This window comes from Cucumis sativus, chromosome 4 (genome assembly GCF_000004075.3).
Source record: "Cucumis sativus cultivar 9930 chromosome 4, Cucumber_9930_V3, whole genome shotgun sequence".
Lineage (NCBI taxonomy): Eukaryota > Viridiplantae > Streptophyta > Magnoliopsida > Cucurbitales > Cucurbitaceae > Cucumis > Cucumis sativus.
In genome coordinates this window covers 6,686,129-6,702,663 of record NC_026658.2, presented here as the reverse complement: position 1 = coordinate 6,702,663, position 16,535 = coordinate 6,686,129, and the positions used below count along the sequence as shown (strand labels likewise).

Sequence of the window (16,535 nt, the reverse complement as noted above, 5' to 3'; positions counted from 1 at the left end):
GCTAACAAAGAAAATGCCATGAATATATATATAAACACAAGATATGTACAAGTCTAATATATATATATAATTAAAGGAACATGAAAAGAGTATTTATAACTTCATGAATGAGGTCTTTTACAAAATATAATATACGAGCAAAATATTTACACTATATAAACAATGTTGAAAATGGAAAAGGCCCACAGGCCTACAATGGAAAATACCAAAAATGCCTTAGTCAACACACGGTTAATCGAACACACACGCGCATGTAGTTCTTCTTCTAAATGATCAGGATACGCGATAATGTAGGAAATGATATATGATCGTGTAGAAAATGATACACGATCGCATAGTTCATGATATATAATTGTTAGTTCATGATACACAATTGTTAGTTCATGATAAACGATGGTTTTGAAAAAGTCCTAGTAAACGATTGTGCATATGGTGATACACGATTGTGTGTAGTTTATTATACACGATTGTGTGTAGCTCATGATACACGATCAAGTGGTTCATGATCAACAATGTTTTTGAAAAGTCCTAGTAAACGATCATGTAGATCATGATACACTACTGTGTAGTTTATGAGACACTATCGTGTACTTCATGATAAACAATGGTTTTGAAAAGCCCATTAGTAAACGATCATGTTGTTCGTCTCTATCCACGACACATTGAAAAAAATAATAATAGCTTAAGTATAATGAAAAAGAATAATAATAATTGTAGAACAATGATCATGACTTCAAAAAAAGTATAAAATAAAAATTGTAGAAAAACAAGAGAACGAAGAAATCGAAGCCATGCGAAATTCAAAAGCACGGGCAAACTTGAAATATTTTTTTAAAAATGGCCAATTTCATAGGGTTTGTTATTTGTTATACGTGCCATAAATTTTTTTTGTGTTTTTTTATATTTATGAAAATTAATTAATTTAATACATTTAGTTTTTCAACAAAGTTTTTTAAAAAAATATAACAAACCGATAAAATATTTACACTGTATAGAACAATTTTGAAAACGTAAGAAGCCCACAGGCCCACAATGAAAAATACCAAAAATGTCTCAATCAACACGCGATTAATCGATCATACATGAGCGTGTAATTATTTTTCTAAATGATCATAATGCACGATTTTATACGATCATGTATGAAATGATACGCGATCGTGTAGAAAATAGTACACGGTCGTGTAGAAAATTATATATGATCGTGTAGGTAGTATCAATATCGACCACACACGTGTGTGTAATTTTTTTTCTAAACTATCATGATACGCGGTCATATAAGAAATAATACACGATCGTGTAGGTAGTATCAACACTAGTCACATGCACGCATGTAATTCTTCTACTAAACGATTATGATACACAATCGCGTAGGAAATGATACACGATCGCTTACCAAAATTTAAACGATCGTGTACCAAATCTAAATGATCTTGGTTCACAATCGTGTACAAAGATCATTTATATTTAGTACAAGATCATGTACCAATATTGTTTATATTTGGTACAAGATCGTGGACCAATATCTAAACCACCGGCGATTTATGTAGGGGCCAGCGAAGGCACGTGGCCCTCTCACCGTATCAGTTTTTGTATTTTAATATTAATTATGAAAGGTGATATTACAATATATATTAAATAATGTTTTATTTTAAATAAGGTATGGTTGTAGTGCAGTGCTGTCACCACTTCATAACTATTGAGTCATAGGTTTGCATTTTGCAAATAGTTTTACCAAATAAATTTTATTTCAAATATCAATAATTTTTTTCTCCAAAAACTCTAAATTTCAATTTTATTCTCACATTTTAATAATTTCATAAAAGGAAAATTTTTTAACGGAAGAAAAAAAACCTAAATAAGATAAAACCCTAACTTATTTTCCAATCGTCATTTGCTATCTAACAAATATTTAGGTCATTTGCTATCTAACAAATATTTAGAAAAACAATGCAACAAAGTTTGTGTCATACCCCAAACTGTACTGCGACGATAAAGCTGAAGTAGTAGGAATAAGATGCGAGTTTGTTACAACCTTGAAATTTTCTTATCACAAAATCTTATTCTCAACTCCTTTTAAACTATTAACACTCAAAACGCAATAGAGACCAAAGAAACGCCAACCAAAGTAAATACAAAACAAAACGTAAACTTTATTCATAGCAGACGTTTCATACATTATTACAATAATTTGACCAAATAATTAAGGCTTAACCATTTCTAAAATGCCTTGAATCACCTCATCGCAAATCCTTCAACTTTCTTCTCTACTTGGCCTAAACGTCTGATCCTTAAAACAAGATTTTTAAAATGTAAGTTTAAAAGACTTAGTAAAGTTTTATGAAAACCTTTCGTAATACCTTTTCATAATCATTTCACAAAAATAATATCAAATTATTTAAACATACCGACAAATCATTTCATTTCGCATAAACCTTTCTTTATGCTTAACAAATCATTTCATTTTGCCAAAGATCCTAAATCATTCTCTACGCTTGGTCTCATTATCTTGCGTTTAGACTACTGCATCAATAGCATTTGAGAACATACATATTCGTCCTTGTTACTCGGACTGCTAAGCTTTATACGCTTCTTTCAACACATAAGCTAACTTGTTATCACCAGTAGCCGGTACACTCCATGGTGGCCTTGACTCTTTATGTGAACATAAAAGTTAGCATCATCTCAAAGAAACATAGTATTTAAATCACAGTCATCAAATCAATCTTTAACATTATAAATCATGCTTGAAAACATAACTTTTCCTAGAAATCTCTTTTGAACATGCAGATGTTGCGACATCAAATCCCTTAAATCGAACCAAATTGCTTTATTTTAAAAAAATAAATATATATAAAAATAATATATACAGATATATAAAAAATATGTTAATAATAAGATTTGTTTTAGACTTCAAACCGGTTATAGAGGCAAAAATCAATGAGAGTAATGAGAAGGAGAAGAATGACATAATTAAAACGTAAATTAAGACAAGTTGTTTTGACGAAGTTTGTATGACTGTAGAACTTATATTTATCTTAGGTGAATTTTGAAACTTCTATCTTTTGATGGATTTTCAAATTTTAATGTTTGAAACATCTATAATTGTAATTTTGAAATTTCAATGTTTGTAACTTTGTATAAGCAGTTCGATTTTGATTCAGTTTTATTTATGCCTATGTGGTTCGATTTCCATTCGGTTTGGCACAAATGAGCGGTTCGATTCGATTTCAAATAAGATTATTTATTTATTTATTTTGTGGTTTGGTGCGGTTTTAGCTTCAAACCGAACCACAAACACCCCTACCACGTATCTTTCAATCATTTTCAAAATTTTGAATCCCTTAAACAAAACACTCAAAAATTAGGATTTTAAAGTATACTTTAAACAATTTTTCTTTATCAAAATAGTTTAACTAATTTTTTTTTCTCTAAGTCAATTCGATCAAACATTTTTGAACTTAATCTAGTAATATTTGTTGACAACTTGTGTAGTCCTATAAATTATTCACAACAAAAATTTGAAAATTTGAACTACCAATTCTCTTAGCCTCATTAATACGAATTTAGACAAATATTTATATCATAATTTGGATCATCAAAGTAAATAAATATGTAATTCAAACTTTGTAAGGGTGAGTTGGTTTGGGAAAATTGTGTTTATAACCAATAAATAGGAAAATTTCAAAACATAATAGACTAATAAAAACACATTTATTTATTTCTTTTATATATATATATGAAAAGAAAATTTTGTCCCATAACAAATTTTGTGATTTATGGATAGATGAAATGCATAGAGATATATGTTTTATTTTTAACAAAAAGAAAATTATATGTGGATGAGTTAGTAAGTGTTCGAATATGGTTGAAAACTCGAAAATAAATATAGGTTTGTAACAAATTCATGATACATGTGCATGATTTTGAGATATCCAAAATTTTCAAAACAAATTACATTCTATGAAAATAGGAACTACTTAACACTAATTTTCATTCACTATCATAACCATATATTAAACCTTTGTCTCAATACATTAAACCAAAAAGAGAAAAAGAAAATTAAAGAAGAGAACTCAGTACTGAACAATTTTCATATCAAATTTTAAGAGGTTCAAGTACTTGCTAGTACTCAATATTAAATCTCAAGTGTCTAGAAATTCACTTAGCGATTTTAAATAAATTTTTTCACTTAAAAAACATTATACTTTTATTTTTTGGAATGTCAATTTCCAACTACTTTAGATTTTAAAAAACACCATTTTTTGTGAACACTTTCAAAAAGTATTCTCTTATGCTATAAAAAGAAAAAAAATAATAATATTAACAATTAGAAATTTTTTAAAAATTGTAGATTTTATAAAATATTTACGGGTAGGCATTGATATGCTGTCGTGATAGAATTCAAATTTTTGCTATAGCTTATAAATTTTTTAATGTATTTTACTATTATTAAAAATGCCCCTTAACAAATTGTGGTGGATACAATTTACGTTTAGGAATTTATAAATTTGTCACACACTTTTTCCATTTTACAAATACGATAAAAAAAAAAAAGTTCAATCCAAGTGATCATATACCTAATTCACTCGATATGTATTTGATACATCGAATATATATACTTGATACAACTAATGCCGATATTTATATAAATAGACGTTGAAATCGACAAAGTATTCCTATAATGACATTTGGTAAATAAAACGACCTGACATTTTTGTAAATATATAAGTTGATCTTTATCAACTTTAGGGGCCAAAAAAGCGTGAAACAGTTTTTCCAAGGGACATTTGAGGACAAGAAGTGAGTTATTGTAGTTGGGTTAGTAATTTGTGTTTATGATATAGATTATTTTAGTTTGAATTATAAAAGTACACGTGTAGTTTATAATTTTACAATAAATATATATTTTTTATTTTTCCAATTACTTAACAAAGTTTGAAGTCTTCTATCATAAATCCAAATTTTTAGTATATCAAGTTTGTGTATCAAACGTGAATAAATTGTATATCGTGTATCAACGTGGATATCAGTAACATATCAAGTTTATATCAGTAGTATAGCGACTGTATCACAAATGTATGAAGTATGTATCAAGTTTATATCAACATGGATATCAGTAATGTATCAATATACACTTGATATACTTGACTGTATCACAAATGTATGAAGTATGTATTAAGTGTATATCAACATGGATATCAGTAATGTATCAAGTGTATATTAGTAATGTATCAAGTGTATATTAGTAGTATAGTGTATGATGAAATGTATATCCTATTTGAATTGAATATTCCAATAAAACCAAAACAAATACAAATTTGAATTTGTAATCTTTACTCATCATAAATCCCAAGCATCATCATTTTTCAACAAAAACAGCCCATATTTTCTTTTCAACAGTTCCTTAGTCCCAAAAACAAAAACAAAACAGAAAATAAAATAAGAACAATAATTATAAAATAAAATAAAATGAAATTATCCAACTTTATAACTGTTGCCCAAAAATGGCGAAATATCATTCTCCTTCTCTCTCCCCCTCTATTTAATCCACACTGAAAATCATAGTCTTCCCCATCAAACCAAAATCACCAGCAAACCAAAGCACAATAAGCCCAAAAAATAAAAATAAGATCAAATAAATTTTAAGTTTCGTTTCCTCCGCCGTCCTCACACCGCGGTCGCCGGCCGCCATGGCAAACTCTCAGATCTACTTCACACTCACCGCCTTTTTCCTCCTAGTAATCATCATTTCTCCGACCCAAGCCGGAAGCCAACCAGAAGACGGAGCGGCGGCTGATAGAATATGGGTCCTTCCGGGGCAGCCGAAGGTGTCTTTCGAGCAGTTCTCCGGCTATGTGACGGTGAACCGGGAGGCCGGTCGAGCCCTCTTCTATTGGCTGACTGAAGCCTCTATCCAACCACTCTCCAAACCCCTCGTCATTTGGCTCAACGGAGGTCAGTCTCACTCATCACTAACAACAATATATTCCATTTACCTTTTCATTTCATTACTTTATATTCATTTTTCTAATTATTACCAAGTTTTCTATTATTTTGAAACCTTCTCTTACTACTTTATTTACTATTATTTGGATTTTTTCTTTTAAGTAAAAGATAGTGAGTTATTCACACTCAAATTTCGACTTCATTTTAAAAACGCTCCTAAAATAATATATAGCCAACAAAACTTAAACTTGAAAGTCAATTGATGAACATGGTGGAATAAGTTTAATTGTCAAAATATAGTTTAATTATTGTTGATGAAACAATAGATAAAAAAAAAGGGTAAGAGATTTAAGAAAATGAATGTTTTGTATACACTTAAATCAGACAAAAAAAGAAAAAAAATGTTATTTGTGTACATACATATAATGAAAAGAGATACATTCAAAGTTACACGTTGAAAAAATAAAGGAGACTCATAGTCTTCAAAAGTTAGATATGAGGTAGACGTGAATAGATTTATCGAAACAGTTAATGAATGGTAAAAAGTTGAAATATTTACCGTGAAATTGGACTCTTTTTTTATTTTCATCCTACTGCTGGAATTTGTTGAATTTGTTGTACGGTACAATTGCTTTGATTTTGAATGGTGGGGAAAGACTAAGAGCAAGAATGAAATAAAAAAAGAGGTGGGAACTGTTACATCGGGTGGTTTTGAGTAACATGATTTGCATTTGTCTTTTTCCTCACCCTACTATTTTCAATATTTCCCTTTATATTTATCTCTTTATTCTTTCTTCTCTTTCTTTACTATTTTTATACTTCAAAATTTTCATAAGTTAGAACACTTACCATGCATAATCCAAATTTCAATATTTACTTTTCATCTATTAAATTTTGGTTAAAAGAAAACTACAGATTCAAAACCTTATATCTAACTAAATTCTAAATTTTCTTTTTGTTTTTTTTTCACTCAATTATAAACACCATTAATTATCACTGGCTTCCTCCAACGTTTGAATTTAATTTTAGGTTGCCGACATGATATAATAACATCCACGAGAAGCAAGAAAAGAAAAAGAAGAAATTCTTGGAACCATAAAAACTTAATTGCTGCTTTGAAAATGAGATGGCATTTCATTAAAGATTATTTATTTATTTACTTAGGTGTGTAGTTAGTTTTATATATCCACTGCGTTCTTGCAGTAGAAGGACAAGGAAAGACGCAGTCAATAACTCATCCATGGTTGTGTTATTTATGACTTATTATTATTTCTTTTTTTTTTCTTTTAAAGAAGGATAAGGGGCCCTAAAAAACTAGGTTCAGAGAGAGAAAGAGCTCTAAATGAACCAAAGAGATGGATAGAAAAGCTTCAAAGTTGAAACACTTGAATGCCCTACTGTCTGCCTTGGAATCATGATCCCAACCACCCTTACACTGTACTGTACAAAGCAAACCACATACCAAATACCGAATACACACACCTATGATATAAACTAATAATACTTCTTTCCTTTTCTTAATAATATCTTTTTTAAACCAAAAATATCTACACACTTACAAACATATTATCCATTCTAAGTGTACATCCTTCAACCCCTTTGCTTTTGATTTTAACACAAAGCCCTCCCTTACCTGTATATCATAACTTTCTTTTTATCATTTAATGTGGGACTTTGGTTAAACTTCAATAATTATATATAAAATAGTAAAAAGATTTGAGAAATAAGTCTTAGTTAATTGTAGTTTAAAAGAAAAGGAAGATCTCTTGACGCACATAATCGTCGAGAGATATATGAAAAAGCGTCGGAAAAAGATCTTCTAATGCATAAATGTATATCATTTAATGTCTTGTTTTGAAATGGATCAATAAAGACTTGGGATTAGTAGATATATTAGTTGAATATTGTAGATGTCTTGGTGGAAAGTGGGAGTGAAAGAGGGCCTCCTAATAATGAATAAAAGGACAGAGGCAGCTGCCAATTTATATATTGTGTGTTAGGTCATATTGTCAGCTATGTATTGGGAGCTAACCATCAATGCCATTGTCTATCCCTCTCTATCTTTTTCCCTCAACCTCATCTTATTATCTCTCTTTCTTTTCTTCTTATTCTCCATCAACTTCAAAACCCAGTTTTTAAATTAATTAATTACATTTTGTTAATCAACTTCTTTTTAACTTGGTTTCATTTTAAGTTTTTCAACTTTTCAAAGTATTTGCTATGATCTTATCTTTCAAAGATTGATTAGTGTGCTTTTGAATATTTTTGTTTATTAGTGATTAAGGGATGTTTGGAGTATTAAGTTGGTCATCAACTATAATGAGTGATTATACAATAGTTTATGTTTAGAATTCTGAAATATTTTAATTTAAATTATAATAGTATGTGTTTTTGTAATGCATATTATTTTAGTTAGTAGAACAAGAATAAAGTAAACAGAAGAATTTGAAATAGTAATATATAGTTAATTAAAGTTTATGATAGTTAGAAATACTAATTCTTAAAGAGTTCAAACACGAAACGAGCTACGATAATCAACTGCACCTAACTTAAACTTGAAAGCTCAAACACTTCTAAATATTCAAAATATTTAAAAGTAGTTAGGTCAATTCTTATCTTTAATTTGCTCTTACCAAGTTAACGTAGGTATTCATATGTAATTATAGCATATGATTTCATGTTATATAAGTTAATTGACAGACAAATAAATATTAAATGAAAAAATAATAGCCGCTAAAAGATCTCCTCTTGTCTTGATTTTTTTTCTCAAATTTAGGGATTAAAATAGATATACGTTCAAAGTTTGTAGACTATAATGTATCGAACTTAGAGGTCGAAGGATCGAAATTGGACAAATTTAAAAATTCGTATGGTCTATTAGTGATAGACTTATATCATTTATAGAATTTGATAAATTTTGTTATATTTGTAAATTTTTTAAAATATCTATATACTTGTAACTATCGCTTAATTTTAAAATTCAAAACCACTAAACAAAACCGTTATGAAACTAGATTATAATTATTTAATATTATTATTGAAATGCATTTGGGTCAATTAATCGTTAGGTCCGGGTTGCTCCTCCATTGCGTATGGAGCTTCAGAAGAGATTGGTCCCTTTAGAATCAACAAGATGGCCTCGGGCTTAGTACCCAATAAGTTCTCTTGGAACTCCCTCGCCAACCTCCTATTCCTCGAAACTCCAGCTGGTGTTGGGTTCTCCTACACCAATCGCTCCTTGGACCTACTTGACACCGGTGATCGTCGTACTGGTAACCTCCTTTTTTCTTTCTCGTATATAGTTTGCGTATTTGTTGAACTAATATTTTCATTACATTACAACAAACCGTAGAAATGTGACTAAAGTATCTGAAGCATGCAAGTCATATATTCGTTGAAACTCTTGAGTTATGTTTATAGTAGATACTACCAACTAGTATATTGATTCACTATAATCAACCATATATGTATTAGTTTATAATGAATACTAAAATTAAGACAAACATTTTAAAAGATCTCAATATATATGTAGGGATAAATTGTGAAAACCACACTAACATGAGCTCAACTCAATGAACTAATTAAGCATGAATGAGTACTTGTGAACATGAGATTTAATCTCATTCAAAATCCTCCTACCTCCAATTGTACGACAAACACTGTTGAAGAATGGTGATAGTTGCAATTGAATTTTCCAACTTTCAATAATTATATATATATATAAAAGTTGCAATTGAATTTTCCAACTTTCAATAATTATATATATATATATATATAATTTATTTATTTATTGTTGACATTCACCTTTCAAACCTGATTAGGACCAAAATTTTAAACAAATTTAACCAATTTTATTTTTGAAATGAAATGGTTATTTTAATCAATAAATAAATAAAATGAATTTATAGGCAGGATTTATTAAGCGACTAAGGGCATGTCCCCTCACATTATTGATTTTGTATTTTAATATTAATTTTGAAGTGTTACATTATCATTGTTAGAGATACATAAGTAAATTTGCTTTAAGAGTTTGTTTATTGCACAAGTAGATATAATTTAATTTCCTAAAAGAAATATAATCAAAGAAATATATTATTTCCTAGCCTTTATTCTAAGAAATATTTAGAAAAAGAAATGCAATAAAGTCGTGATTCAAACATTATTTTCTTTATGCAATTTTTTAATTCACATATTTACATCACAGAAAATCATGTGAAAATTGTCGATATTTCTTTATTGCTACAATTGCAGTGAATGTTATTAGAGTATAAGTGAAACGTTAAAATATTTTAAAACATTTTTTAGTGTGTTTATTATATAGTGTCTAGTGCCCCTATATAAAATTCTTGGATCTACGGCGGTTTATGCCATCTTCACCATGCATTTCATTAAAAAAAAACGTTTCAATAAATTATTGTTATATATTTAAATAGTTGACAACCTTTTATCAAATCCTCGCTACTTTGCTTCACCCCGGATCATTTCATCACATTTTTTTTTTTATTTACATATCCATTTCATATAGTAAAAGCAAAAAGGAAAAATAGTTTTTAAGAACCATAGTAATAAATTTTCATGCATTTTGTTGAACGCATAATGGAAAACACTCGGCATACTTTCTTTTTGAAAGCAAAAGTAATGAGTTAGCTTTTTGGTCCAACCTGGCTTTTTGAATTATATGTACCTGGATGGATGGACGGGTGACTGATCATAAACATTATTTCAGCAAAGGACTCCTTAGAGTTTCTTGTACGATGGCTCGACCGTTTCCCTTGGTACAAGACCCGCGACATTTTTATAACAGGTGAAAGCTATGCTGGCCATTATGTTCCTCAGCTTGCCAGAGAAATCTTGGCCTACAATGCAAAGTCCTCCCACCCTATTCATCTCAAGGGAATTATGGTAACTTCCTCAACTTTTTATGTTGTCCTTTCCTCGTGTCTTCATGTTTCTCTCCACATTCACTTCATATCCACTACACTACAGTATAAAGACATTCACACGTACATCATATTAACTCGGTTAAAAGCGGAGAGAATCTTAACTTGACATGGAAAATTTATACTGATTTTGCATTGTGAATGCTATTGGGTTTTGAATGGGGTATGTGAATGAAATGTAGGTTGGCAATGCCGTAACAGACAACTACTACGATAACTTGGGGACAGTAACGTACTGGTGGAGCCATGCCATGATCTCAGACAAGACGTACCACGAGCTCATTAACATCTGTGATTTTAGTCGACAAAAGGAATCGAATGAATGTGAGTCCTTGTACACCTATGCCATGGATAAAGAGTTTGGAAATATTGATCAATACAATATTTATGCACCTCCTTGCAACAACTCTGACGGTAGTCTTGCAACCCGCCAGAGTACTATGCGACTGCCTCACCTGGTATCTCTTTTTGTTTATATTGTAAAACAAAAATCATCCACCAATAAAAGAGAATGAAAGATGATGTTGATTAGAGCAATTAAAAGACGATTTAAGTCATTAATTTTGCTTTCATAGACTCGGGCATTCAGGCAGATGGCAGGCTATGATCCTTGTACTGAGAAATATGCAGAAATATACTACAATCGACCGGACGTTCAAAAAGCTCTTCATGCCAACACAACGAAAATTCCATACAGATGGACTGCTTGCAGGTAAATCCATGTTGCATCGATGACTTCCTTTGAAACCAAAGAGCATATTATGGAAAGAGAGAAGTGACAGTTTGTATATGGCCATGTATGTCGTTATTGACATAAACAACCAATGTTTCCCTTTCATGCAGTGAACTCTTGAACCGAAATTGGAACGACACTGATGTATCCATACTTCCCATTTATAGGGAGTTGATATCAGGTGGCATGAGAGTTTGGGTTTTCAGGTTAGTAGTCACTTTCTACATGCTTGTCCCCCATCTTTCTTTGACACTAAATAGTCGGATAAATTTATGCACGGGGCTAATCTCACATGATAAAAGTCTTACCCCATAACATTTAGTTATCAGATAGTTTGTAAGAAATCATAGAAGTTACTAAAGTTTTATGTTATATGACATCCATCAATAAATCATGCTAATCAAGCCAAAAAAGAATCTTCCATTTCTTTGAGGTATTTTATCAAACACCCGATGATCAAGTTTGTTGAAATGATTTTCAGCGGAGATGTGGACTCAGTGGTGCCTGTAACAGCAACAAGATATTCCATTTCACAGCTAAAATTAAGTACAAAAGTTCCATGGTATCCATGGTATGTCAAAAACCAGGTCAGTTTCATATAAAAAAAATGTAGTTGAACATGAACAAAAAAAATACCCAATTCAGAATTATCAAAATCTCTATGCAAAATAATGTGGAATGTTTTACGGTTTTTGATGAAGGTGGGAGGTTGGACAGAGGTATATGAAGGGCTTACCTTTGCAACAGTGAGAGGAGCAGGGCATGAAGTTCCATTGTTTAAACCAAGAGCTGCTCTTCAGCTTTTCAAATCGTTCCTCAAAGGGGAACCCTTGCCAAAATCTTGAAATCTCATTTTCATTTTGGTATTTAGAGCAAAGAACTTGCTGAATGTAATGTGTAACTCTTCGAAACTGTTGACAAGTTTGTGTATTGGGGAAAGAGGGAAAAAGGATATGAGAAATTTAAGTGGATAAAAGAAAAGAGGTATAGTAGATGAAAGAAGGGATTATCATGTAATTGTGCATTTCTTTCGAAGTGTGACAAATGGCCCTTGCACCATGGAAGCTTAATGGGCAATAGCATGTGAATTTGTCATTTTTTTTTTGCTCAATTTCTAAGAAGTGCTTTTTGTTAAATATAATTACCTGACAAAATATTTATATTGTATAAAAAAATTTAAAAACGAAAAAAGTTCATAGACTCACAACAAAAAATACCAAAAATGCTTCAGTCAACACATGATTAATCAACAACATGAGCGTGTCTAATTCTTCTTCTAAACGATCATGATATGCAATCGTGTAGGTAATGATACACGATCTGTAGTAGTATCAACACGATCATGTAGTTCTTTTTAATGATTGAAAAAATGCTTCAAATTTAAACGATCGTGTTGAACGCTAAACGATCATTTAGATCATATCCATATGCTAGTGTAGTTCTTTTTAAATGATGAGAAAATGTTTTAAATTTAAACGATTGTATTGACCATGATAAGTGATCGTTTAACTCATATCCACACGATCGTGTAGTTCTTTTTAAACGATGGGAAAATGGCTTCAAATCTAAACGATCATGTTGACCATACTATGTTGGAATTTATGTCCTAAAACTGGTAGTTTGTAACATATTCTATTCAATAAAAGTCATTTTTAAAAAATTAAATACTATAATCTTAAATCTAATAAACTAAATTTTGAGGCTATTTTTTAGTAAACTTGAATTTTACGTAGAGTCATAAACGTGGATCAAGTTCGAGTATATAGCTTAAATAGTCTATAGTATATGAATAAAGGTTGAGCGCCTTATTCAATGAAACTATGGATGTGATTCGTTTTGTAGTTAGTATAAACGAGTTGATCCTGAATCGTTCATGTCGTGACATGAAAGTGGAGGTATCCTATGTAAAATGTTTACATAAGACTGAACCATGAAATAGTCACTTTTACGTTATAATGTCGTTTACTGTTTAAAATTGATTATCTCGTTTATTGATAACTTAGGTAACTTAATCTTAATTTTGAGCTAACTATGAACTCCTGTTCACATGAGATTATCCTTAGATCTGCATAGATGATGGCAGCTCATTAGCTTTGGCCCAATAAGCTTCACCTTTTAGGGCTAAGATCGGGTGGATAGTTGGGGACATAGGTTGCAAGGCGAAACTTGCTCCTACCTGCTTTAGATTAGAAGATAGGTTGTTCTCTTAAGGACTGAATCTAAGTCTTGAACAAGGAGCCCCACCCTTCTATTGGTCCGAGAGAAATTTAGTTTGTAGGTTGGACCTTAAAACAATTGTTCAATAGTGGATTAGTGGGACTTAAAGAGTAAGATGTAGTCTAAGGAGTAAAATGGTATTTCGACCCAATCAAGATTATGAACAACCTGTGAAGGATTAACTTACTAATCATGGTTATATCAAATGGACATAAATGTATCTATAGTGAGGGGGCGCTACTACGAACTTTAGTGGAATGACCCATTAGTTAACGAATGTTGATTAGCTCGGTATAAAAGAGTTTAGCCAGTTGATCTCGAATCGTTGGAGTCCATGATCTATAGGTTCATTAGATTCGTTGGAGCTCATGATCTATATGTCCATTAGATTCCCTTGCAAGCTTATATAGAATGAAGTTAGAGTAGTATGTTGGATTAGTTTGAATAGTTCGAATTATGTAAGGAGAGGGAACCAACAAGCATGTGATATATCATTGGTTATCAGTTGAGAGATTGAGCTTTATATTTAAATATGATTTAAATATAAAAAAATATGAATGATGATTCATATTCAGAACCTAAAATATGATGAACATGGTCAAAATTGTAAAAAGTCAAAGGTGCACATGAAAATGGTCAAACTTTGTTCGACTCCAAATTCAAATGTGATTTAAATATCATAAAAATGGATGTGAACTCATGCTCAGGAGATCAAAATTATTCGAGGAGGAAAGATGGTAAAAAGTTAAAATGTTGATTTTTGGTCGAAGTTTGACTTTGACTTGAATGGTGAAATAACTATTTTACCCTTTAGCTAAAGTTAGTGAAAAAATCAACATTGTTTTGGATAATCTTACTAACTCCTAGTGGGCTATGTGGAGGCTCATGGTGATGACACCAAGCCCACAATGAGATAGTGCATTGTTACATAATTTCACTAACTCATTAATGGGCTAAATGGAAGCTCATGATGACGACACCAAGCCCACTAAAAGTTAACGAAATGTTAGGTATTGGATTTTTGTGAGTTAGACATGTAATAGTTGCATGTATTTTGTGTATTTAAAGGGTAAATTTTCAAATGTGTAAAACTTTTGACTCTTATGTGATTTTCTCTTAAAATGATTAATCACCAAATAATTTCCCAAACCTCTTACACTCCTCAAATTTCCATCTCTCTCTCAAGTTCTTCACTCATCAGGTACCACAATGTCATGCCCCATTTCCAAAATCACTCCATGTGACCAAGGGAAGACGTGATTGCCTAGACATTCAATGTGAACCTCTTCGCAAGATATCACATAAAACGCCTAGTAAGCGGAATGAATGATCATCAAATTGTAATGCAAGAAGAGAGCTCATTTATAAATAACAAAGACTTCATCAGTATAGGATCAAAAGTACATTAAGCATGACTATAAATCTTTACACAACTTCAAAAGTACAACTTTCTAAGACAACAATATGACTCTTTTTGCCTAGCTCTACATGCTATGAAAATTGACAATGACTACTACCAAGTGATGCCTTTGCAAGGGTACTTGTTCGTTGTTTATGGACTCAGTGTTGTATGTAGTGTTCTGTATGTCTATATCTAATTCTACATGGTGAGTTATTGATCATGACCACTACGTGAAAAATGCTCACTATATCTCATCATCACGTAAATACTAAGTCCTCGTTTAGTACAAATTTTTGTATTACTTGCCCAAGTGTAAGCGAAACAATAGGTTTCCTGGGTAATCCAATGTTGAACATAGAGAATTGATATCAAAGTTTAGTTCTAGAGTTTACTCGTCATCCAGGCGGTGTGAAATAACTATTTATACAGTATAAAGTATAAGTTTAAACTAGAAATACTTATCTACACTAGAGAATCTATAAAAGAGAGATTAGGGTGGAGGTGAGATGGACAGGTGAACTAACTTGTATGTAAGAAAGGGTGAAGGAAAATCTTTGCATTATTAGGCGATTATGCCATATGACAACCTTGATGCAATAAAGCTTAGTTAACTAGCCTATGATTAAGGTGAGCACCTCTCAGTGACTTAAACGCCATACTTGCTCACCTCTCAGAATGCAAATGATAAAGCTTGGTTAAGTGAGATTTATCTAGAAGGTTTTACTTACAAGATATATAGCACTTCCATTTTAAGGGTGACAACCTCTCGAAGGTAAATACCCACACTTGTTCTCATTTTGGAACACAAATGATGGAAGTTGTCTTGCAAAGATGGACTTTGTCTCCAAACTCCTCCTTGCACGCGTTAGCCATATCCTTTTTATTTTCTCTATCGAGTAGTTGGCGATTTACATTGGCCAAATGATAATTATAGCTCAACTAACGCGAGAAGTGTTACAAGCTAAGCTTTTTATCAAGAACTTCTCACAAACCTAAACTACAGATAACACATTGACATATGAATAGTAAAGACGTTATGGATTGAAAAGGTATAAGCATGCAATATATTGAAGAATGTAGGCCTTAGGCCATTGTACATTATGAACAAATACATTGCAAAGAACTACAAAAGTGAAAAGTATAGAAATGAACATTACAAGTTAGAGGAAATGGAAAATGGGATCTTCTCTACTCAGACCTTAAGCTTTCACCTACAGATTGGCCGTAGAATAAGAAGAAAGGCTTTTATAGACGGCGGAAAGGTTACTCCTTTTTGCCCCTCTCTAGGGTTTAGGTC

At 31.3% G+C, this 16,535-nt stretch overlaps 1 protein-coding gene and 1 long non-coding RNA gene across 2 annotated transcripts; one reads left to right on the top strand and one right to left on the bottom strand.

Annotated features, from left to right (window-relative positions):
• Positions 1-5,480: 5,480 nt before the first annotated feature.
• On the top strand, positions 5,481-12,716 carry LOC101204596 (serine carboxypeptidase-like 25). Its single transcript, XM_004137236.3, has 8 exons — positions 5,481-5,955; positions 9,015-9,218; positions 10,673-10,848; positions 11,069-11,344; positions 11,462-11,598; positions 11,730-11,825; positions 12,101-12,206; positions 12,321-12,716. Exons 1-8 carry the CDS (start codon positions 5,691-5,693, stop codon positions 12,462-12,464), a joined length of 1,404 nt encoding a protein of 467 aa, XP_004137284.1. The 5' UTR covers positions 5,481-5,690; the 3' UTR covers positions 12,465-12,716.
• On the bottom strand, positions 10,330-12,490 carry LOC116403550. The gene is made up of 2 exons (XR_004216351.1): positions 12,356-12,490; positions 10,330-10,926 (listed from the first exon to the last, which is right to left on the bottom strand). It is a non-coding gene; the product is annotated as an uncharacterized LOC116403550 (long non-coding RNA).
• Positions 12,717-16,535: the final 3,819 nt, after the last annotated feature.

Bases quoted from the DNA above. Each gene is read 5' to 3' on its own strand.
- LOC101204596 (XM_004137236.3), top strand. From the start codon at position 5,691: ATGGCAAACTCTCAGATCTACTTCACACTCACCGCCTTTTTCCTCCTA. The intron at 9,219-10,672 runs GTAACCTCCTTT...ACATTATTTCAG, and splicing joins CACCGGTGATCGTCGTACTG to CAAAGGACTCCTTAGAGTTT. The intron at 12,207-12,320 runs GTCAGTTTCATA...TTTTTGATGAAG, and splicing joins CATGGTATGTCAAAAACCAG to GTGGGAGGTTGGACAGAGGT.